Source organism: Lissotriton vulgaris, chromosome 9 (genome assembly GCF_964263255.1).
Source record: "Lissotriton vulgaris chromosome 9, aLisVul1.2, whole genome shotgun sequence".
NCBI classification, from domain to species: domain Eukaryota; kingdom Metazoa; phylum Chordata; class Amphibia; order Caudata; family Salamandridae; genus Lissotriton; species Lissotriton vulgaris.
The window spans coordinates 274,967,990-274,993,890 of record NC_141697.1 but is presented as its reverse complement, the minus strand read 5'-3'; the positions used below and the strand labels follow the sequence as shown (position 1 = coordinate 274,993,890).

The following is a 25,901-nucleotide window of genomic DNA, read 5'->3' as shown; positions in this document are numbered from 1 at the left end:
TGGCTTCCCTGGATGGGACCAGAGACGATTTGTCCTTGTTTAACGTGAGACCCAGATTTTGAAACAGGTTTGTACAAGCCTGAACCGCGTCCTGCGCAGCTCCCCTGGACGGGGCCTTCAGCAACCAGTCGTCCAGGTAAGGGAAGACTTGAAAATGATTCCTTCGCAGGAAAGCCGCTAATGGCGCCAGCACCTTCGTGAAAATCTTCGGGGCTGAGAAAAGACCAAAGGGTAAAACCCTGAATTGAAAATGGCTCTTGGCTACTGTAAAGCGTAGGAACCTTCTGTGCGCTGGGTGAATCGGTACATGAAAGTAAGCATCTTCGAGCTCGAGCGTGGCCATGAAATCTCCCGGATTGATGAGCTGCAGGATGTCGAAGAGAGACCATCCGGAAAGAAAGGGAGATGAGATAGGTGTTGAGCTCCCGGAGATCTAAAATGGGGCGCCATTACTCTAGCGTCTTCCTGACCAGGAGAAACCTGGAATAGAATCCCTGTCCTTTTTGGTCGGCAGGAACTGGCTCTATTGCCCCTTTCAGGAGCATCTGATGTACTTTGAGCCGCAGGTGTTTCGATGGAATGGCTGCAGGGGCTTTGGATGGTGGGATTTGGGTGAATTCTAAGGTATGGCCCTTTCGAATGATGTTGAGCACCCAACGGTCCGATGTTATCCTGGACCAATTCTGAAGGTATCGGGATACCCTGCCTCCAACTGATGACTTCCTGGAGGAGGGCACAGTAGGAAGAGCCAGGAGGCCGCTATTGACATTTGGAGGTATCACGACCATGGCGATCCTGCTTCCCTCTATTGTTAGGCCTGGAGTAATTGGAGGATTGACCCTGCCTTTGTTGATAAGGCTGGCGGTTCTGTTGCGAACCTGAGCCGTAGGACGAGTATCTCTGTATGTTGATAAGATCCTCTGTAGTTTGTACTCTTTCCTCTGGACCCTCTAAATGGAGTCTTGCGGTACTGTAGAGTACCCAAAGATCTGGCGGTCTCAGTGTCCTTTTTTTATGTCTTGGAGAGTGTCGTCAATCAGTTTCCCGAAAAGTGCCTCTCCATCAAAAGGAAGATCCAGGACCTTATTTTGGATCTCGGGTCGAAACCAGGTTGCTCTTAGCCACCCCTGGCAACGAAGGACTGCAGCCCCTGCCAGAGACCGAAACGTCATTGTGGCAACGTCCATGGCGCAGTCAATGATCTCCATAGATGTAGCCTCTCCCTCCTGTAAGACTTTGTGCTTCTACTTTTGATTCCGGAGGAAGCTGCTCCAGGAACGGTGCGACATCACACCATAGCTGGCGATCATATCTGCCCAATATTGCCAGGGCATTAGCTGCACGCACCAGAAGACTTTCCATTGAAGAGAATCTTTTTCCCGCATTGTCCAATCTCCTTTCTTCCTTGTCTGGAGGAGTTGTTAACGGAGCAGAGGGGTTGCGGGATGTTCTCTGCGCCGCTTGAGAAATTACAGAGTCCGGTTTTGGGGGACCCCGTCAAGGCAGCTGGACCGTCGTCAGGCGTTTTGTACTTTTTATCAAGACGCAGTAGTACAGGCACCACCATCGCTGGATTCTTCATTGCCCTAAGGCCTTCCTCCCACAGATGCTGCACTATCGGTATGGATCTTGTAGACTTCCTATAAGGTTCCTTGAAATCATACAAGAAACACTCAGTGGCCAACGCAGGCATTGCCAACTTAAATCTGCCAGTCGCTTTTTCCATTAACTGATGGAATCCGCCTATATCCGCCGGAGGGGAATCCACCGTATCCGGACATGGAGATGGAGGCCCCGGAATGATGGATTCATCCCATTCAGTAGCTTGATCACCAACGTCTGAATCATGATCCTCATCCGAGGAATAACCATGGGGGTCTACTGGCCTGGAAGGCTCTTGTGGCATTGGTGTCTGTGGTTGAGGAGACACCTGAGCTGGTACCTCAGGAACAGCTGTTGAGGTAGATGCTGGGACAGGAACGGCTTGTACAAGTGGAGCCGGAGCAGGCTTTGCTGCTCTAGATTTGTAATCCTGTAGCATCTTGTGTAGGTCTTGCAAGAAAGAAGACGGAACCGAAACCATGTCCCGATCTGAATATTGGTTGGGCAGAATGATGATGATGATGATAATCACCTTCTTGGTCATACCCTCCTTCTGAATCCGTCTCCTGGCATTTTACCAGAAGTTGAGAAGGACTGTCAGCGTAGTCATATGAGTCCTGATCCTCCTCCTCTGACTCATCCTCATCCAACAGTAGTGCTAGCGGGAAGGGGGTTACCTTCCTCGGAGAAGTCATGTCCGGCGTAATTCTGGTCATTGAGATAGTGATTCTCTTCTCCTATGCCAAAATCGTCGACGGTCCAGTCAACGATGGAACTGAAATCGCAGCAGTTGTGGGCTTAGTTGACGGAATAGGCCATGTCGACACTGAAACACTCGACGATAAGATAGGCATTGTCGTTGCTGCCGTCGACGAGACTGTCAACATCCCCGACGTCGACGTTGTCAATGTTGTCGTCGTCGAGGCTCTCGTCGACGACACTGTCGTCGTCGCCACCGTCGACGGACTTAAAGTCGTCGATCTCGTCGTCGTCGGCATCTTCGTCGAAGATGCCCTAGTCGACGACTCCTTCGTCGACGCTGTTGTAGCCGTCGTCGATGACGATTCCATCCCAGTCGATGATCCGGTCGTCGTCGGTTGTCCCGTCGACGAGCCCGTCGACGGAACCGCGTCAGCTTAGGCTGCTTTTTCTTCGTCGACGGAGCCTCCGTCGACCACGTGTTCATAGACGACGACTTGGAACTCCAGTCAGACTTTCCCGAAGATGGGGAAGAGGGTTTTCTGAACGCTGGATCAGTCTTCAAACCCTTAGAAGGCGTAGATGGTCCCACCCTCTCCTTTTCACCACGGTGAGGTGATTCTCCTGGACCTTGGCTCTCAGACTCTCTGGGGGTCTTTTTTGAGGCCTTAGAAAGATGCTCCACAGAAGGAGAAGGGGAACCCCTACACCTTTTGTCTGACCTTCTTGATGAAGACTTAGACGCAGAGTCCTCACTGTCACTGGAGACAGTATCCTTCCTGGACTTCAACTTCTGGAGCCAGGTCAGAAGCCTACCCTCACGATCCCGGAGGGTCTTGGTTGAAAAGGTGCAACAGATCTTACAGTCCGCAGCCTTGTGGTCAGGATAGAGGCAATAGATGCAGTCTTTATGCTTATCCTCAATGAACAGCCTTTTCTTGCCACAGGTGGAACATGGCTTGAAAAGGGCCTCCTTTTTCTCCTTGTCAGACATCCTGGAAGGATCAGCTAACAATCTGAAGAGAATCTGAAGAAAAAAACTTGAAGAAATTTTCTGAAGAGTAGAAGTTGAGCAGAGCTCAAAGGAGACTCCCTAGCACAACGTGCGGTAGAAAATCTGAGGCTCCTTCAGGAGGGTTCTATGGGGTGAGGCTCTTCTGATTGGCTGATGCCTAAGTTTGGTCTCTTTTACAAAAAGAGGCGGACATGCTACAAAAGGGAATGAGGCCTAGGCCTGTTTCTTTGTCTTTTGTACCAACTGCTATGTTATTTTTGTTACGAGACTCCCATTCCGACGACGGGGAATGATACAAAAGCATGGGAATCAATGAAAGATCCAATACTGGGGAAATCAAATATAATCTATAAATAAAGTAAGAGGAGCCCCCTCCTATGATCTGAAAGTTTCACCCAAGCCTTGCTTTGTTGTGCTGCGTATTGGTGGTATTTGACTTCCAAGCAGTTTCTTATACAGGTTTCAATCTTGTATACGGCTTCCTAATGGTGCAAGATAATTAAAAACAGACACATACGGGAGAGGCATTGCAGAAATAGTTTATTTTTAAAATGTTACGATGCACTGAAGTTCCCCGCTGCAGTCAATGTACTGGCAGCTAAGGCTGTGGACACTTGAATCCTGCATTCTGCTGTCAAATTGTAGGTCCTTTCCTCATAATTCAAGATCACCCCATGTACAAATTCTGTGGTGAAAACACTACAAAATCTGACGTTTCCACACATTACGTCTGTCAAAAAATTGACTGAAATGAGGAAATAATTCCTAGAGATGAATTTGGGAACCAGTTCAAATAAATCCACATGTCACTTTCCCGTCATCTGGGGTGCCAAGTGTGTCTGGCCTGTGAATGATATCCAAACAAACACTCTGTCTGAAGGGCATCAATACAGAGCATCCTTCCTCCTCAAGAAAAAAAACCCAAAAAACAAAGCAAAGGATGAAAAAAATTTAGGACAAGTTAAATAAATCTCAGTACACATAGAGAACTTGCTCTTCAGGCTAAAAAAGTGCCATAATTTAAGCCTTTAAAATAATCGCGCCCCATATCCAAATGTCTGTTTAATGGCTTCAAAGTAGTGCCGCCTCCAGCCTTCCTTGGTCATGGCCTCTTCGCTGGAAGGGACTCCCACCCCTTCCAATTTCAGTTCAGTCTCTCCACCTTTGTCGTGAAACATCAAGGTAATTACTGCATAATGCCCTGCAAAAAAAAAAAAAAATGCAGTTATTGACCACACAGAAACTGGGATTACTAGAAAGCACTTAATCCGGAACAAAGCATAGTAAAAGGTTTTCCTAATATTCCAGGAATTGCAATAATCGCTTTTCATGTACCCACTGTAGAAAATACACTTTTATGCAAGTTTGCATTTGACTTTAGGGTTATGAACTTGAATTGCTCACACTCTTGCCGTCTGAGCTCTGCTTACCAGCCCTTACAGCATGCATCAATTCTGATAAAACATGGCAATTGTTAAGAAAACACTAAGGGCCAAATGTAGGTAATCCAGATTTATCGATTCTAAAATACCGAATTTTACCGATTTGGTATTTTAGAATCGGTAAATGGGATGTAGGTATCCATTCGGTATTTTTTACTGAAGCGGTAAGATAAGATAACTGTTTTCGTTATTTACTACCAACTTGTAGTTGGTGGTAAATAACGAATCCTTAAAAGTGGAAAGCACTCACTTGAGTGCTTCCTACATTAAGGATTAGATTATTTACCGAATCGGTATTTAAGAATTCGGTAATTTACAGATTCCTTAAAATACCAATTCGGTAAATTACTGAATCCTTAAATTAGGCCCCTACATCTCAAATGCCTAATACCGGCCGGTAACAGCCGAAATTCGGTCATTTCGGCCGTTACCGACTGGTATTTGGCTTCCTACATCTGGCCCTAAATGGCATATTTGACTTGTATTAAAATCCATAGCAAAGTGCGCAAAAACGGTGCACGTCGTTTTTAGGTCTCGCCTCTCAATGCGCATGCACATTGAGCAGAGCGAGACTATAGGCACTTAAACAGACTTTACCCAACTGGCGATTTGGTGCTGTGCCCGTGCGCTTTTAGGTCAATGCGCAAGCGCATTGACCTAAAATGCGCGTGCACAGCATCAAATCGCCAGCCATCTGTTCCCCAGCAGCTCTTCCCGCTCCGCCCCACAAGCTTCCCCCAGCGTGCGCTCTGCCTCAGCCGCATTTGTTTTTACAACTCCTCACACCTTTGAAGTGAAGCTTAGCTTCACTTCAAAGGCCTCTGCTGCTTCACGTCTCTCCCTCATCACCGCTCTCCCCACTCCGCCCCCTAAGCTGCAGAAACCTAGTTGAATTTCCAATCCTAATGATGTAGTTATCGGCATGCTCAAATAGGTGAGCAGTTTTACTGCTGCGAAAGTGGTTCTTATGGTATTGGCGTACTTTCTCCTGATCTTTTACTATTGTTTTGGATTGCTTTCTCCTATCTTATCTCTCGACAAATGTTTGTCCTTCATTTGCTTAGAAATAGACTGCTGGGATGAAACCCGTCCGAATGATAGATTAGTAAAATAACCAAAGAAATCAATTACATTTTCCCCAATTTCAGTGAATTTTATCGCGGCCGCGCGGTGTTAGTTTTACGGCCGCACGGCCAATGCTTGTTGATTTTGTTGACACGAACACGGTCCTCTCCAACGGCACAAATACATTTCATGTATTACAGTCCTACTAAATATAGGGATCGGCCATGCTTTCACTAGCAGTGTCAAGGATAATTGTGCCCTGTAGAAATTGCCACTTCGTAAAGTTCCACAGTGCCCCTTCTCTCAAATACTATTGTGAAATTGAGGCAGCACCTTCAAGCAGTATCTTTACATTTTATAGTCATTGGCGGTTATCGCGCGGATATAAATTCTGCAGTAGAGCAGTGAACCTGAACCCTCGCTGCCCATGCAAAATTTTAGCTGAAAACAAGCAGCCCCGTCTGAGGGAATTTAGTCAGGCTCTGGAAGAACTATGGGCTGATTTAAACTGTGGTAAAAGCTCTGCTTTCAGCTCCCCGGCCAGGGCAGGAAGGGACAGAATTTCTTCATCTTTTAGAAAGGCTACCCCTTTCCGCCTTATCCCCGTTCTCCCTCTCAATTTCACCTCCATCCACCCCTGTGCACCCGTTCCAGTCTTCCCTGACTTTGCGCATTCTCCTCTACTTTCTTCCTCTCCAGCCCTTTTTACGCCTGCCGCTCTCGGCACCGTGCATCCTGCACAGCCCGTCTTTCCTGCACAGTCCGTCTTATATTTATCATTCGAATTGCTACCATGGTATGCGTTTGTTCCTTGAGGTGGAATATTAAGAACTGTAAAATGTAAACAAATGCATGTTGCAAACAAATACGGTTTAACTTGCATTAATCATAGACCAGTCACTTACAGGGAGTTTACTTACATAATGCTTGTTCCCTGTTGTTCTCATCTTCATCTCCCCCATGGTTACTCCTTTCCCAGGTCTATCTCCATTGCTCTGCCTTCTACCTCTTATGCCTCTCTCCCAAACTCATCTTCTCCCTTTCTATACTCAACTTCTCCCTTTCTATAATCTCAGACTCCCTCTCCTGCTTCTCTCTCTTGCTTCGCTCTTGGGCTCCCTGTCCGTACTTCTCGCCCCTGATACACTCTGTCTCGCTCTCCATGCTTCTGTCCCCTGCTGCACTCTCAGGCTCCCTGTCCGTGCATATCACCCTTGCTTCACTTTTGGGCTCCCTCTCCGTGCTTCTCTTCCTTGCTGCACTCTCTGCTCCCTCTCTGTGCTTCTCTCCCCTGCTGCACTCTCGTGCTCTCTAGAGATGTGGCCTAACGACCAGAGCTGCCATCTTAGTCACGTAAATACAAAACATGTTGCATTCCAAATGCTATAGGTGTCACATTCGCGAAAGTTATAACTATTGGCATTGTAAATGACAAAGCTATCCATTTAGCTATTTTAAAAACCAACACATAAATACAATATTTGTTATTTACAAGACCAATAGCTCCAACTTTTCTAATGCTAGACCTAGTGCATTTCCAATGCTTGTTTTAAGATGTCAATTTCCCTTTGAGAGGACAGCAAGACCCCATATGCTGGAATAATAAAAAAAAAAACCCACATGAAATGTCTTACAAGTCGTCATGCCACAAACCGAATTGGGCCTCAATGTGGAAATGGTACTTCAACTGTTTGGACAGTAAATAAACCTGCCATTCAATTTGTCGGCTGTAAGTAAGCCTTGAAACATCAAGGGCCTGCCACTTAATGTAGATTGTGCTCACAATCATATTTTTGAAGGCAATATGAATATAAAAGTCCATTTAGCAGATAGGCTGTTACAACATATGTATAGGTAAGTGTGTGTATTGCTTAGAAGTCCACTTTTTAGGTCTCAGCTAGAAGCGCGTTCTCACCGAGAACTATAGTCGTCGGCACAGCAGACGAGTGGCGACAAGAGCTGGCCACGCGCGCAGCATCGCCAATGGGAGAGGGAGAGACAAGAGCTGGCCACACGCGCATGGGATTTGGTTGCGTGCGCGTGAGTCAGTCTCGGAGCTGCCGATGTGCACGCTCACGGCGACAGCGTCTCCGCCGCGCGCCACAGCTCCAACTCAGATTGACCCCCAGACCCTCCACTTTCATGAGTCTTTGTCCACACAGCTTGGCGTACTCATGTTTTGTTTGCTCTGCCCCTAACTCAAGCAAAACATTTCAGACTAAGCCGCAGTTAATGAGAGGCTTTGTCATTACAGTAAAGCGAGGCAGCGCCCCGCACACTGTTTCAGCAAAGCACACATACCACATTCAGCTAAGACGCCGAAAAGGTAACTTTCTTATTTGTTTAGTTGTTATATGTTTTTGTGTTTAAAATCATGGTGATTGCTTTCCTTTATTTAGTTTTAACAGATATTCCTGGTATTAAGTGTTAGGAGTGACGATGTCGCCACAATAATGCGGGTTTATCCAAACAGTTGTTGAGATCCCCAGGTTTGCAGAGATTCTTATGACCCAAATGTCTGTGTGTAACCCCCATAGGGCATCTGTGATAGCAGAATTGTGTGTCAGAGGCCAACAGATGAGGAGGCAGGAGACAGAGAAGGCTGCGAATAGAGGGCAGCGAACAAGCAGTGTTGTTTGTTCGAGGCAGTGAAGTCTTTAGTGTTGGACGTGGGTAGTTACTGGGGGTATTTGGCAATGGGTGGTGAGACGGTACCTCCCATCCGCTGGTACTGAGTGATCACACAAGAGAGTTTTAGTGAAACAACTAGATCAATCAGAAACTCCTAGTGATATCTGTCAAGGAAACAGAGGGCAGTGGAGCACAGTGAAAGAAGGGGGTGTCAGAAAACACTGCTCAATCAGTTCTAATTTTATTAAGAATCATATTTACACCAAGTATCCATGAATCAAAGCCTGCCAGAGTGTATATACCTCCCAACCTTAACCTCATGGCTGCTAATGGTTTTCCCCTCCTGTGCTGAAAAAACGCAAATACCAGTGTTACATGACGAGCTGGGCTCGTCATCAGCCTGGAAGGGGTTAACTATATGTCATTGATCTATGCAGCACGTCCTTTCTTGTGCTTCTGATTTCTCAATGGGTTGGCCCCAGTCCCGGATGCATTTTTCCATGTATCATTAAGCCAGGAAGGCGGAAGAGCCCTTCAGAGATCAGATATATCACACGGCCGCTGAGAAGCAGCCCTGCTTGTTGCACGGTCTTTCACCTCCTCTTCACTGCATACCTCTTTAGAAAGCGGTCATCAAAAAATGAAGTATGCACTTCAAACCAGCCCAAAAATGTTCTTTCATGGCCTTGGGCATTATAAATTACCACAAAGTTGTTTTTGCAGCTATAGTATGCTACCTATAGTCAGGAAAATGAGTTTGTGTCGAGGCGGTTTTACATCATACCTAAGGAGGCTGCCTGTATGTGACGGATATCATTGTGTAAACACCATAGTACACAAAATAAAAGTGATTTTAGTCTTCCTTACTGTGTAAGCTTTCTAGCGGCCAGGGCCAGTGAGAATATACAGCAACGACGGGCGAAAATATGGGGCTGGGTTAAGTAAGCTATGTGCGAAGAAAAGGCAACTTGTGCAGCGTGATGCTACACATCCTGGTGCTGCATTATTTCACAGGTTTGCCATTTCACACACTGAAGTGACGTCAGAGACTAGCGAAAGAGGACTAGCTTCGTGGCATCACACCAGAGGAAGCAGGCAAGAATGGTAACAAGCAGGTGAGGGGGGGGCGGGGGGGGGGGGGGGGAATGAAAACGGGATGAACAAAACGGGACAAAATATCAAAGTACTCATGTAGGATTTCCCAGTGCCAGATTGAAACGCAAAACTGTTTTAATATGACCCAAGTAGAAGGAAAATTGAGGAATTCTTTATTCACCTCTCCCCCCGGCCTTTGCAAACTATCAGGTTAAATGTATATATTAGCTTCAGACTAACACAATTTGAGGCTTGTCTGCAATTAGGCCTGCTACTGTGAATAAACTAGTTGACGTCCATGTGTTGTCTTCAGTTATGCTTTTTTTCTTTTGATGTTCCTGCTTGTACTGTCCATATCACCAGAGTTCAAAAAGAAAACATCAGTGCATTGTACAAACCTTTGCAGTGAAATTTATCAAAAGCAAAGGTGACCGTTGAGGGTGCACAGTGAAAGTAGTGCATCTTACTCATTTAACCAAATGCCTATAAATGCTCTTGAAAAGCAGTTGCCTCTCGATGTAGGACATATGATCCAGATAAACCAAGGGAGCTTAAATATATGATTGGAAAAAAAAATCGCTCCCCCAAAATTGCAAGTTTGCAAGTATGCAAAGACTGGCAAGCAATCCTAGTTATCTCACATTGGCTACACATCGCAGAATGCGGAGTTGCCGTTCCGATAGGCTCGTTGTTGCTGGTTCCTAGCTGAGTAAGGTATGCCTCTTCGGGCCCTGAAGGGTAGGAGTGGCCAGAGTCTGGCATTTTGCCTCACAAAATGTCGCAGGTGGGGCGCCCTTTTGAGTTTTGACGTTGCTCTGTAATCACCTGTACAGTGCTCTTAAATCACATCGCTCTTTCAGTCTCAGTCTAACAATAACATTTCCTAGTTACCTCGCACCACTGCACGCCTCTGGTAAAAACTACAGGTCCCAGAATGCAACGTGTTAGTAGCAGAAAGCCACGACCGACTAAAAATATCACGAATGACAAGGGCCACTATGGTGACGATATACACATACCCTTATTCTCGCCTTTCATCCTTCCCACTTCCTCAATTAATTGCTCTCCCTTCTTTTACCTCCTCCTTTCACTGACTGACTTTAGACTCGTGAAGGCAGGACACCCTCTCTGGTAATGCATTTTCAATGCAATAGGTTTTGTGTTTGCAAGGGTTCATGCTATTGGCATTGTAAATGACAATGCCTTTTATTTATCTGTTTTAAAAAAATTATAAATAAAAGGCATTGCCGTTTACAATGCCAATAGCTCAAACTCTAACAAACGCGAGACTTATTGCATTGCAAATGCTTGTTTAACTAAAGCTAGCAAACATGCCCGGCATTGTACTGTTTATTGAAATCTAACTCTTTGGCACACTTACATTAGCACAATTGTGTTTTAGGACGTTTACAACTTGCTGCCTTACCAAGCTGACATTTTTATCATTATAAAAGACACACAATTGATGGACGGAATGCAGAACAAATCAAAATATTCAAGAGATCTGGGTTAAATCCATTATTCTTTTGCTCACCATGCCACCCCAGTTTAGACCTGGCCATATGCAAATCAGTCTTGACCCTGTGCCTCATGTGAATAGTCCAGCCCGAACTGCCAAGCCAGGTCCTCCCTGGACCTGAAAGCCCAAATCCGTTCCTAGGATGTTGGTTTCCAATCCAGGGAGGAACTGGCCAGGCTGTTCGGGCTGGACTGTTCCCATTGGGCGCATGGTCAATACTGATTTCGATATGTTGGGTCCAAACTGGAATGGCGAACAAAACAAAAAAAACGATGGATTTAGGCCCAGATCTCTGTACTGGGATGAATGTAGGACATTATTCTGCATTCTGTCCATCAATTGTTCTTTTTGCATTTTCATCATTATGCCATTTTCTTTTTAACTATTAAGGTTTGGACAATTTTTTACTTTTATTTTATACCTATTATTTGGTACGGTTGTTCAAAATTCACACGATTTACCCATGAGGGAAACAAGTAAGCTGTCCCAAGCTATAAGAGTAAAGTCCATGAGTCCTGAAAAAAAATCTGGTTTTACTTTTAGATGTTTGGTATGATTCTTAATGTGAGCTGAGTGAGCTCCTCAAACGTGAAGAACAAGTTACTTACCTTCTGTGACACTTTTTCTGGTGGATACAGTATCTCCCTGTGGATTCCTCACCTTTTGAATATCCCCTGCGCCAGCATTCCGCTGAAACTTTTTTCCTAGCTCTCCTCGCCGACAAGGTAGTCACAATGCCACGCCTCCGCTCGCGACTCCGCATGATGTCACCGGAGCCATAAGAGAGCCTCGTCGGCGTGATGACGTCAGTTCTACTCATTTTTTAAGTGCCTCTGAGGCGAACAGGTGGACCGACACCAAATTCAAAGTATACACAGTACACAATATTCATACAAATACACGCATTACCTATAAAGCCACTCAAAAGCAGATAGAAGAAACAGTACAAAATAAACATGTTAAATAATGCCACTTATAAGGTATAGTAGGGTGGACATTGGGTAGGAGGGTAGGTCAGTGAGGAATCCACAGGCAGATACTGTATCCACCAGAAAAAGCGTTAATGTAGGTAAGTAACTTGTTCTTCTGATGGATACACCTGCCTGTGGATTCCTAACCTTTTGAATAGAATCCCACAGCAGTCCCACTCCCGGAGGAGCGTGTCCACCCTTCTATACCAAAATGTCCTGCAGGACAGAGTGCGTAAAGTGACCATCCCTCCTCACTTCGGAATCCAAGCAATAATGCTTTGCGAAAGTGTGGAGGGAGGACCAAGTTGCAGCCTTACAAATGTCCACTACAGGAACACCTCTGGCCAAAGCAGAAGTGGATGACTTGGCTCTGGTGGAATGAGCTCTAATACCTTCAGGTGGCTCCTTACCAGACAGGGCCTAGCAGCTCTTGATGCACAAGATGATCCATCTGGATAGAGTGCGCTTGTGCACAGCCTTGCCCTTCATGCTTCCAATGTACCCACTAAGAGCTGATCATCCAATCGCAAGTCTTTAGTCCTTTCCAAATAAAAGCTAACCGCTATTTTAGGTTCCAGGCGGTGAAGTCTCTCCTCCTCCTTGGAAGGATGAGGTTGAGGACAGAATGCAGGAAGGGTAATGGACTGCCCTAGATGAAAGGGAGTAACAACCTTAGGCAGAAAAGCAGCCCTGGTCCTGAGGACCATCCTTTCAGCATAAAAGGTCAAAAACTGTGGTTTTGAACTTAGAGCCTGAAGCTCACTCACCCTCCTGGCCGAACTACAAGAAAAACCGTTTTGAAAGTCAGGAGTCTTAAAGGACAGCTATGCAAGGGTTCAAAAGGAGACCCCATTTAGAAGGTCAGAACAAGATTTAAATCCAATGGAGGGACAATAAAGGCAGTAGGTGGAAACCTATTGGTAAGGCCGTTAATAAATCTTAAAACAAAAGGAGATTTAAACAAAAGACGGCTGATCTGGCAAACAAAGAAATGCAGATAAAGCCGACAAATAACCTTTTACAGTGGCCGCAGCACAACTCTGCTGGGTCAAGAAGAGCGAAAACTGAAGAATAACCGACAAGGGTCAGCATCTTGAATGTCTCCTGTTTGAGGTAAAAATTCAAGACCCCGAGGTCCATGATCGGACGTAACCTGCAGTCCTTTTTGGGAATCAGAAAATACCGGGAGTAGCATCCCTGACCCCTTTCCTGCTCCAGGACTACCTCTATCACACCTTTTTGAAATAAGGCAAGGACCTCCTTCTGGAGAAGGAGCAAATGATCCTCCGAACAGAATCCTTGGTGAGGAGGGAATTCCCGAAAGGGAAGGGCGTACCCATTCTCTACAAAATTCAAAACCCAAAAGGTACGAAGTTACAGATTTCCAATCCTCTAGAAAGTGGGACAGCCGGCCACCCACAGGAACCACATGATCCAGGATGGGGGATCTAGGGCACCCTTCTTTCCGAACAGTTTTGATCCATCAAACGGAAGGTCAAGGAGGGTAGCCTGCACATCAGGAGAAAACCCAGAGGATCTGAGCCAAGCCTGTCTCATGGTAACAATAGAGGAGCTCATAACTCTGGCCAGTAAATCAACTGTGTCAAGACCAGACTGTATAACCGGACGAGCTGCAGACTGTGCATTCGTCAGAACCTCCATAAAATTATCACGATCCTCGTCGGGCAACTTGGGCAAATTGTTTCGCAGAATCCATCAGAGCGTGTATATATCTGCCAAGCAAACAGGTAGCATTGGTTAACTTTAACGGATCAATAGACTTCTCTCCACACAATTAGACGAATCTAGACCATCTGGAGGAGTAAACAGATTTGGTGGAGGGTCACCTGGACGATAAAATAACATCCACCACATCCGGCCTGAAAGAGAAAGACTTCAGGTTGCCCCATTCAATCTCCAGGCATGAAGGTGCAGGCTCTGGAGGTGAAGAACCTGCCCTGCGACTGTGAGAGGAGGTCTGCCCTGAGAGGGAGACGGAACGGAGAGTGCAATGAGAGGTGAAGTAGATCTGTGTACCATACCCTTCTTGGCCAATCCGGGGCGATCAATATAACTTGGGCCCGGTCTTGGCGAATCTTCCTCAGAAACCGAGGAATCAAGGGTATGGGAGGAAACACATAAAGAAGTTGTGAGCTCCAATCCAATTGAACGCATTCCCCATCGCTCGATGCATCGGATACCTGAGACAGCAGAACAACGGCCAGCGCGCATTCTCGTGGGTGGCAAACAGGTCCACCAGAGTAGATCCCCCACATCTGGAAGATGTGATGAACAACCTACGGATGAAGCCTCCACTCGTGATCGGCCGAGAACTGACTGTCCGCATGCACGTTCAGCACCCCTGCCAGATGATTTGCCATCAGACAAATCTGGTGGTCCTGGGCCCAGGACGAGAGCCGTAGAGCCTCTCTGCAAAGACTATACGACCCTACTCCTCCCTGTTTGTTGATGTACCACATTGCGGTAGTGTTGTCCGTCAGGACCTGAACCGACTGACCGCGATGGGAGGGAAGAAAGGCCTTGAGTGCCAAACGTATCACCCGCAATTCCAAAAGGTTGATATGAAGCAATCTTTCCTCTGGAGACCAAAGACCTTTGACCTCCAGGTCCCCCAGTTGAACACCCCACCCTAGGGTGGAGGCATCCGTAATCACCGTGGCCACCAATAGAGGAAGATGAAATTGCTTTCCTTGTGACAGGTTGCCTTCCACACTCCACCAAGTCAGATCTGCTGCAGTGTCTGGAGATCCTGACTGTCCCCCTGAGATCCCCGTTGTGTTGAAACCACTGCCTGCGGAGGCACCACTGGGGTGCCCTCATGTGCCAGCCTGCATGGTTGACGAACAGAACAGGCAGGTGAACGACCTTCAAGCCTGGAAGAACCGCTCCATTGTGAAACAAAGGGATCATTTCCTGAATGTCGAGAATCCTTTGTGGAGGTGGAAAAGCTTGACACACAGTAGTATCCAGTACGGCCCCTATGAACAGGTTGCTTCGAGAGAGCACCAGGTGATATTTGGCAATATTTATTAAATATCCCAAGTTGAACAACAGCGGAGCTGTTACTTGCAGATGATGAAGCACCATCTCCGGTGACTCGGCATTGAGCAGCCAGTCATCCAAATAGGGGAAAACTGGAATCCCCGACCTGAGATGAGCTGCCACCGCTGCCATCACCTTTGTGAAGACTCGAGGTCAGTAGTAAGACCAAACGGGAGGATAGCAAACGGGTAGTGCTGCGACCCTACCGTGAAACGGAGATACTTCCTGTGCAACTTCAAGATGGGGATGTGAAAATACGCATCCTGTAAATCAATTGACACCATCCAGTCTTCCTGCTGCAGCGCCCGAAGAACCTGAGCAAGGGTCAGCATCTTGAATGTCTCCGGTTTGAGGTAAAAATTCAAGACCCTGAGGTCCATGATCGCCAGTAAATCAGCTGTGTCAAGACCAGACTGTATAACCGGACGAGCTGCAGACTGTGCATTCGTCAGAACCTCCATAAAATTATCACGAACCTCGTCAGGCAACTTGGGCGCTAATTGTTTAGCAGAATCCATCAGAGCGTGTATATATCTGCCCAGCAAATAGGTAGCATTGGTTGACTTTAACGCCATACTAGAAGAAGAAGAAAATACTTTCTTAGCTGATTGCTCCAACTTTTTAGAGTCCCTGTCAGCAGGAGCTTGAGAAAATGCGACTATAGACTTTTTAGAACAGGACACCTGTACCACTAAACTTTAAGGAGACGGGCGAGATGAAAGGAAGACAGATTTCGAAACAGCAGGAGCAGATAGAAGTTTACGCCAGACTTCAAGGATAGGCTCAGTTAAAGCCTCATTAAACGGTAACAGACGCTCAACTATAGAGGATAGAGAATGAAAAAACATCTGTGAGTAAATTAGGTTTGTACTCTGCTGGAGGTAATTGCAAGTCCAAAAAGCTCTGCAGTCTTTCTAATAACTGAAGGTTAAGGAGCAACCTCTTGAGATGGTGAGGCTCTTGAGGAGGAAAGCTCCCACTCCGGTGCGGTATCCAGGCCACTAGCCTCTTGAAGACCCTCGAAATCATCAGACTCCTCGATTTCACCTTCTTCAACCTCCTCTCTTCGAAACTGCTCCTCCTCCAACAGTCTCTGTGCTCTCTCCTCGAATGCAACTTCGGTTGCAGTGTGGGCGGGCGGCGTCAACAGCCCCGGAGTCAATGGAAAGTCCGAAACAGGTATTGGCGCCGTACTAATTCGAGATGAAGGGCCACCAGATGGCGCCGGGGACTGATTTTACAGCGTTGAAAACCTCAGAGCCGGAAACTGCCAAGACGGTGCAGTCTGCATAAAAGGCACAAAGGGTGCCTGGGGCATATTGTTGAGGCACACCCAAATTAAAGGCAAGTGAACCCACGGGACCCGGAAGTGCTCTGGAGGGGAAGGCAGCTTTGCAAACACGCCATACATAGCATTTAAAAAATGCGAGGGATCGGACCCCGGTCCAGGAAAAGGAGGATACGGAGTAGTCAGGATCCACACGAGGTACATCCGGCGCCGGAACAGCCAGATCCACAGGTTCAGTCTCATGCACAGGAGAAGGCTCATCCTGATCCGGTAAGCCCTCCGAAGCGGGAGAGCCCCTAAGCTTCGGCGACCGCACCTGGGTACCTATAGACGAAGTAGAATGAACCGGAGTCGCCTGAGGAGATGGCGAAGGCGATGGAGATACAAAGTCCTTTTGTCGATGTTGAGGTGCCAGAGAAGGTGACCTCGAAGCCTTTCTCTTCGACGAATGATGCCGAGAGCCATGCCTCCTTCTTTTTATGCTTTCTCGACTTAAAAGCATACAAGGTCGACGACTTCGACCTTTTCCGAACCCTTTTCTCCTTCCTTGCTTTTGTCATGAAAAGCTTGGCCTCCCGCTCTTTCAAAGCCTTCTGGTTGATTTTGTGACAGCATGAACAGCCCTCCGCGTCGTGGTCCGAAGACAAACACCACAAACAGTCTTCATGGGAGTCAGTGATGGACATGTGACCCACACACTCTACAGGGCTTGAATCCTGACTTTCTTGAAGTCGCCATCGTGCGGCTACAGTTAAACCTGGAGAAATAACAAAGTAACACGAAAATAGTATGGGGAGTCCCAGAAAACCGTTACCGTTGCGTGTTGACGGCCTGGAAAAAAAGGGAACGAACGTCATCTCGCAGACGAGGCTCTCTTATGGCTGCAGTGACGTCATGTGGAGCAGAGAGCGGAGCAGTGGCAGTGTGATGACCTCGTTGGCGAGGAGAGCTAGGAAAAAAGTTTCCGCAGATTGCTGTCGCAAGGGATATTCAAAAGGTGAGGAATCCACAGGCAGATGAAACATCTGCCTCCCTTAGTTATCATTCTTGTTTTCTACACAGAACAATAATGGGTATACAAATAAAGGCAGGAGGTACACCGCTGACTGAGATGGAGTTGTATGCTTTAGCAAATACAGGAAAGAATACAAAAAAGTGATACATGGAATGCTTGAATTAATCGTAGTCACTGGTATTTACTCCGGGCCGCATCCCAATCCATTGTTATTTTGCACACCATATCACCTCCGTTGGGACCCAGCTAAATGCAAATCAGTCTTGACCCTGCTCCAATTGAACAGTCCAACACGAACTGCGAAGTCAGGTCCTCCATAGAACTGGAACACAAGCAACTCAGGACCGGTTTCACCATAGTTATGCGATCAGCTGGTTACAGCTTTGTTCCAGTGATAGTGTGTACGGGACGTACGTCTGCGCGTGCCCGACCCACTTAGGGCGACACACTAAAAAGTATACAAAAAAGTGAAGTGATGGATGGAATGCTTGAAATAATCTCAGCCACTGGTCATTACTCTTGGCCACATCCCAAACCATGGGCAGTGTCACTGGAACCAAGCTGTACCCAGCTGATGATCCCATAACTAGGGTGAAACTGGTCCTGGGTTGCTTGTGCTCCAGTTCAAGGAGGCCCTGGCTTGGCTCTTCAGGCTTGACTGTTCCCATTGGAGCAGGGTTAAGACTGATTTGAATATGGCTGGGTCCATACTGAGGTGGAATGGTGAGCAAAAGAACGATGGGTTGGAGTGCTACCCAGAGCTATTGCCAGTGGTTAGACTTACTGCACGGAGCCTCCCATCATCTTTTGTGTGTTTAGCAAATACAGATGCACTGATTTCACATGGACATATATAGTAGGAGAGCAAACATGTAAAGGATGATTGAAAAAAAAAGAGAGGCATACATTCTGCAAGAAGAGGAAGCGAGAAAAGCAGCTGTTGAAGTAGGCAGGTTATGTGCCTCAGTCCCTCTCTATACCTACACATCTGCTTCCCTGATATGGTGAGGCCAAGAGTGGTCAGCTCCACTTCTCGCATACCTGGGAGACTAGTGCTCTTGCAGCACTCTATACTAAGGGAAAGGAGTTCAAGTAGCATCCTTTTAGTTTCAAGACACCTCAAACTGTACTTTAAGAAGAAGAGGAAGCAGGCAGGCACACAGTAAGCCTGAGAGCAGGAAGGGTGAACTGGTCTTTGGGAACACAACACAAGGCCCTTGTAGCTACTACAGCCTACCCTCCACTGCTTCGTAAACCTGGTCTATATGCCGTCACCAAGGTGCCGTCCAAAATCCCATAGCCACCCTTTTAGTTATGTTGAATATTGTTAAAATAACCACACTATTATGAAGGAATCCCTAACACTGCCAGATAAATTATGGAAACTTAATCGCAAGCACAACTCGATCATGGTCATTGCAAGTCAGCATGGAACTGAAATGTTACCCCACTCATGAGAAAACATGGAATGCACCGAACATTCTATCTGTCCATAAAGCTACATAAGAATAACATATCCTCTTGCCTTCCATATCTACAACAAGGTAAAAATAAAGACGTGAGAAAAAATTTAATACAAGGCAAACATACAGAAAACTGCATTTTATATAATCCTGTAAGTACCTTGGTGGTCTGTGCATCCTACCTTCATCTCACCTAGTTCCTTACGAGAAGCCTGCACAATCCCCCTACAGGAGAGTCCCCACCTCCAACCTCAGAACTCACCAACCCAACGTGACAGGCATAAATCATGGACACCCATTAATAATAAAGCGCTGCAACTCATATTTCTCCCTACTCTACATTCATCCTCCACTCTGGTAAAGTGCTATCCTCCTCCTTTAGTTCAATCCCTCAACTTTCACCAAAACCATAAAGAGATGGCATACAAAATTTAGTCAGATCACTTAACTGACCAGATTGAACCTTCAACCAAACGCCAACCTTAAATTTATCATACAGATTCACCTTTTCCTGAATTTTACCACAACTTTCTTTCAAGGCGAGAACCATCTTAGAGCCTAGTTTTATGCCTCTCAACACAAATTGGCAACACTATTCAGAGTAGAGCGATACGTCCATACCATTTCTGCCACAAGCCTCATCGCCACTATATTTGATGAAGGAACCCATCAAATCTTTCAGATGGATTATAAGAACTTTCTCAGACGTGCATGCAGGGTTTGGTCATCTTAGGCAAGCCAGAAACCAACTGCCTGGAACTGGAAAGCCCACACTCATGGGAAAGCATGTACAGCTGAGCATATTTTAATCATCCATAAAGCTACAGAAGTATAACAAACACAATCCCTAAATTGCAAAACTGGGTTTAGCTCGAGGTTCCTGTGGAAGTACAGGATCCATGTTAAAAACCACTAGGCATTAGATAATGAGACTAGGGTAAAAGTCTCAAGATTAGACTTGGTGAACCTATTCCTGAATCTTAGCAACTTTGGGGTATGACCGTGCTTTTGCTAGGTGTGGTCTATAAAGTTATTGTTACCCTCTAACACTGCTAAACACACCATAAAAACATTAATGTCTCTTCTATGCACGTGCCTATGCTTGTATGTTTTTTCCAGCCACTGACTTTACACCTCTTGAAGTACACACCATAAGGACTAAGTTCATCAAAATCCATTGCTGCTATTTATTACATACGTTTTATATGCTCTTCAATCTTACCTACTCCCCTCATACTACATGATCCAGAAGCCCGATGTAAAATTCACAATGCAGCATAGAAAACAGAAAACGTGTCCCGTTTGAGTGGCTTTGAAGGTGGTACATTAGTGTAGCAATACATTTATGTCTTACGAATATGCTCATAATTTTTACCCCACCTTCTTTTATTTCCTTTCTACTAGCCAGGTCTGGTGGCTCAGTGGACTAATGCATCCACTGCAGGGGCCTGTGTTCGACCTCATGGTCACAGGTTCAAATCCCGGGGATCCACTCAGCCGCTCATCCATCTGAGGTCGATAAAATGAGTTCCATTGAGTTGGGTAACAATCAACATATGGTATTCAGCGCTACGAGACCCCGACAGGGTAAACGTGCGCTTTACAAATATAGGTTATGTTATTATAGGCAACACAGTTTACCATTTTGTGCATAAAATTCTGCACTGCCAATTATGTTTAATGAAAAGGTCAACAACAGAGTACGGTAGGTAGGAAGGATGGAAGAATAATATAACTTGCCTGAGAGTTCCAGAGATTGGTACCACAGTTAATACAAGGAATTTTAGCTCATCTACTTTGACTCACTGTTTGGCTCTGTGATACAGCCAATGAGGTGGAAAGGCTTTAAACTTCTTCTTCTGCATATTTCCTGCATGGTTCTTATAGCAGTAATATGTGAGGAAGGTACTCAAGAGGAAATGAAGGCACCACAGAAACCTCTGGAGAATCATACTTACAGGTAATTAGCTTTTTCTTCCCCAGCACTAAAATCTTCATAGATCAATTTTCTATGAATTACAAATAGCAAGCAGTAAACAATTAAACTAAAAATGAAGGCTCAGGTTATTCTGAAAGGATTTGTCAGTGTTACCAGTCTGTGCTTCAATTTGAATAGCATGGCCAAGAGTTAGTGCTTTGGCAAATTAGAGTACAACAGCGTTATGCATCTAGTATGAGTAAAGACCTGGCCAAGGGGCAGAATAGGTTTTAATGAATCTTAGCAGAATTATTCACTGGTTTATACCAAACAGCAAGATAACTAAGAAGAGAAAGTTGAATACTTTGATTTTGGGTGCAGAGTTTCATCTCAGTCTCAGCCATTATGATTTACTCAGGGAATGTTAATAAGTTTATCCATGAGCTACAAATTCAGATATTGTTGTAGCAGGCGTATGCCCTGGTTGGCAGTAAGGGTTCTTCTAAAAGGGCCTTGTTCATGCCCAGTCACTTGTACATTTAGAGATTTCTAGCAAGTCACTTAATTGGCGCATAAAGCACCCATTAATAAGCAAGAAGTAGCACTGGCTGCCTTAAATGAAGTAGTTGATGTGGCAACTAAACCCATTCTTCTAGTTTTATCAAGTAGAAGGTGGACCATGTGAGGCTCTTAATCCAGAGGCAATCCGGTATCAGCCAGAGTCACAAATATCTACTTGGTTGACTATCAGCCCTGGGAGCAAATATCCAGAAGTGGCTTCATTGAGGTGGAGTGCTGGTGCATCTTCAAGATGAATTACTACATGGCTTGTGAATAGAAAATGAAAAGTAGGATTTTGCTGCTTCGCTGACCGAAATGACAGAAAAGATAGTCGTTAGTAAGATTCCTGATAACAAATGGAAGAATGCATATCGTCCTTCAAATAGGAAATACTAATTATTTCCCTGTCTGTTCTAAAATGTAAACAGCTACTTCGAGCTGCAGTAATGAGACAGGTTCTGCAATGCCCAGTAGTTTTTGAATAACTGAGTACTCAATTTGTCTTGAAATGTGATTTGTTAACTGCTATGGTGTAGTTTGCTTGATGAGTTTTCTTTTTCAAATTACATCCTTTGATGGAATTGCTGGAGGATATGGTAGCATTTGAGGAAATAACAAAAATGGCTGAAGCGAAGGAAATACTTCCTGTACCATATTTGTGCAAAAAGATGAGAGTTCTACAAATATATGTAATCTGAAAATTTTTTGTGTTTCCATGACACTTGAAAAGGGTCACTACAGGCATAGCTAGTGTTCATGTGTTAACAAGGATCCACAACAAAAATGTCAACAATTCAGGCCGTAACTATGAATGCCTAGACACCGACGTTGAGGTGAGAGTTAAGCTCTCGCAGCAGTTTATGTTAGGAGCTCTATATTTTTTAATGCAATGTAGCAACCAGCACTTGGTCAGAAATATTCTACTATTAATACATTCAAATGGACTTAATTAAGGTAAAGCTATGATGCTAGGAATTTTTAAGCAAGATGGGGGTCCTGGTTGGACTTGAAGGAAAATTCAAGAACTAATTGTTTTGTTGAAAAATGTGCTTATTCTCTGAATTGTAGAAACTATGTTCTACAAAATGAGTTGTTTCAACAATCTTAGCATCTTGAGAGCACAAGCAGAGATGAACCAGTCAGTAGCAGATGCTTCAGCATCATAACCGGTGAACTTCAAAGTTCTCAATGCACATGTCTTGATATTAAAATCAGCAAAAGGCTCTACTTGTCTGAAAGGCCATCATGGTGGAAGAATGGGCAAGCATGTCTAAAAGATTATAATAATTTCCCCATGTCTTTATTGCCCGTTTAGCTTTTTACATTTACACAGAAACAACATATGTTAAAGAGTTGACATATAGTGCCTGATAAATTAGTCAAGCTTCAAAATATGGTGCACTTTCATCAAAACAACTGAAGCACATACATGCCTTTTGCTGCCAAGTAAAACCTACAGTCTGCTCCCAAAATATTTAGAGAAAAATTTGCCTTAACAGTCAAAGCTTCGTTTAGGGATATTTGTTCTGTAGAGGGAAAAAGAAGCTGCTGCAAAACTGCTAAGTATTCTCAGACAGTGGACTTTCCTAGGAGCTTTTAAGACAGGGTCTGCTTTTTCTCTGTTTGGTGGTACCAATAATTCCTGCTTCACTTTTCTTGATTTTAAACAAGAAAAAGGGTATTCAAATTAGATTTTCACAGAACAGAACTGAAAGTGTCAAATTCAGATTCAATTTTAATTCACTTTAAGAGAAAGAAGCGTACTCATGCAAATAAAAAACAAATACATTTATCAATTTGAAATGTGATTTGTATATTGTAGGAAACTGCACGTCTGTTGCAATAACACGGTTGCTGCCCCCCCCCCCCCCCCCCCCCCGCCTGGCATTTAATGCAACTGATTGAGGGTACTAGGTCCATGTTGACCAGGTTCCCAGTATCAGTGTTCTTTCCCTAACATTATACCACAATTGGGAACACTTCAGATTGGCCTAATAAGTCCCTAGTAAATGGTACTGCAAATGCTACTTACCAGTATGCATCTGTTCTTGGCATGTAGGGCTGCTGACATTCATATCTGTGCATAGATCGCCGCCTAGTGTTGGGTCCGGATGATTGCACATTGTTGTCCTGGAAGAGTCTTCGAAGTATCACGAGATAGGTGGCTCCTCCCCTGGACTACAGTGCGCATGGGCATCGCCTCCATCCCCAGATTGTTTTTAGCCATTGGCAGAGATGGAGTGAAGTATGTGAGTGATGACCATGCTATGAGCATGTATATATATATATATATGAATACTGCAGCTGCTACAGGTGCCGGGGAGGAGGGTGGGCGATATGAATGTCAGCAGCCCTACATGCCAAGAACAGATGCATACGGGTAAGTAGCATTTGCAGTTCGAGGCATGTGGGCTGCTGAATTCATATCTGTGCATAGAATACATAGCAGTCCTCCCATTATTGGCGGCCGCCCGTGCCAGCTGCAGCAGTCTGAAAAAGTGTTTTGAGAACAGCCTGACCAACAGCTGCCTGCTGTTTGGAGTGCACGTCTACACAGTAATGTTTAGTAAAAGTATGTGTGGTAGACCATGTGCAGGGGTGGGGGAATCATATCTCCCGACGCCCGAACCAAGTAGATTGTTATAATGGGCAAGAAGATTTAATGTCTATTTTGTCCGATGGACAAGTAGACATTAAATCACTAAAAAATATACAAGCTGAGGGCACTCTGAGGCTCACAGCCAATTCGAAATACATTCGGAAAGCCTTTAGAGGCCTTTGAGAGGCTAGAAGCCCGTGACTGGGCTCTCGCCAGTGATTGGCTGGGTGAGTCTTGAGTCAAAAGTCAGCTCCACACTGGTGCTGCCCGCCTGCTTAACCCAGCTGCTGAACATGCAAGGGTGGGCGAAGAGGTAGGAAACACGTTTTCCGCTGCCAGGTTCCAGTTCCTTGGGCCGGGAGGGAAGCCTTGCGGTCTCTCTGCCGCTGTTTGCTGCGTGCCTTGATTTCCCCTTGTTCACTGGTATCCATCCAAGGCAGGCCACTCGTCTTTGGTGCGCTTTGGCACACTTCCTGGAATCGGGAGCGGCAGGTTTCTGTCTCAGACACACACTGTATGCTCCCCACAGTGGTGTGAACATTCGCCTCCACAGTGCGGTGGGAGGGGGGGGGGGGGGGGGGGGGGGGGGCGGGGGACCTCCCTTCCCTGACTTAATTACTTTTCATTACGCCACTGGCTCCCCCGACGGGTGAGTCAGTCTGATAATGGTTTATGCAGTGGTCACAGCGTTAAGAAAATGACGTGAACTGTGATGCTGCATGTTATGGCCTGGGTTCAGTGAGCATGGGGGCAGGGTCAAATGAATGGCATGTTAAAAAATGTACAATATAGTGGGAAGGAGACAGACGATCAATACGGCCCCTGTTGCAGTGTAACAATGGAACCAGTACAGCGTTGATCCGGAGTGAAACACGATGAAAAGAAGTTCACTATATAGAGATATTGATCTTAACTGTCTCTGCTTTTATGGAGGACGAGAAAACAATCATACTTTAAACACCTGGCAGGATTTCATAAAATGCTGCCTTGTAAGATTATGCATGCGCTGTAAATATAAACATTTTTTAAATAACATCTTTTTTCCTGTGGTTATGCAAATAAAGTAACATATGAATAAAAGAACGGCCATATAATGCAGCAGACAGAAGGCATCTTTGTAATTCAGGCAATGCTGTGTGTGCAGCGTATTTCACACTGTTCACTCTTGCCATCGAAACGTCGCAACCCAAACGAAGTCTCCCTACCCCACAGTCTTGCCTTTTCCTTATTCCAATACCCCCACCTGGCCCCCCATCCCTTCACTCCACGACTTCTTGCTTAATCAGTGCCCACACTTTATTTCTCAATCTTGCCACTGCGTCCGTGTCAATTTTATAGGCTTTAATCCTGTCAAGAAACGGGTTATTGTCCACATTTTGGACTCATTACTGTTACTAGTCTCCTAAACCTAATCTAAATAGCCCCCACCGTGCATAGCGCTCTGGCGGTTGTGCTAAATAAGCAGAGCCACTGTAATGAAGAGACAGGAAAGGTCTAAACTATGCGGCAGTGTTGACTAAATTATGTGGCCACAAAATGAGAATTATATAGCATAATGCAGCACATTTTTTAAAAGGATTACTTCATTATTTTCCCATCTGTCCACGTTAACGCTGTCTATATACATGTTTTGCCTCATTACTTTCAGATGAACTCCCAAATACAGCAACAAGCAATGTAAAAGTGACCAGTCACTACTTGCGATGGGCTTTCCACTGAGCGGCAGGATAGGTCCCCACCTTTTTAGTAACGTTTGATCTGTTTGAGCTAGAATCAACATTTTTGGTTCAAATTTGCAGTTTATGTAGCATGCGATGAATTATATTTCAAATGATGTGGAAAATGACGCAGCTGTATAACCTCATAATTAGAGTGGCTCTGTATACGAGTCACAGGCATACACAGGATCTACCATCAGTGGGGGATCATATATCATTTGCTACAATATAAAATGG

At 45.3% G+C, this 25,901-nt stretch overlaps 1 protein-coding gene across 1 annotated transcript in view; it reads right to left on the bottom strand.

Moving 5' to 3' along the window:
- Positions 1–3,838: 3,838 nt before the first annotated feature.
- AHSA1 (activator of HSP90 ATPase activity 1) overlaps positions 3,839–25,901 on the bottom strand; it is a 214,090-nt gene continuing 192,027 nt past the window's right edge. Inside the window, exon 9 of the mRNA XM_086937559.1 lies at positions 3,839–4,517. Within this exon, the coding sequence (XP_086793685.1) occupies positions 4,345–4,517 (173 nt within the window). The 3' untranslated portion in view covers positions 3,839–4,344. The remainder of the gene's footprint in view (positions 4,518–25,901) is intronic.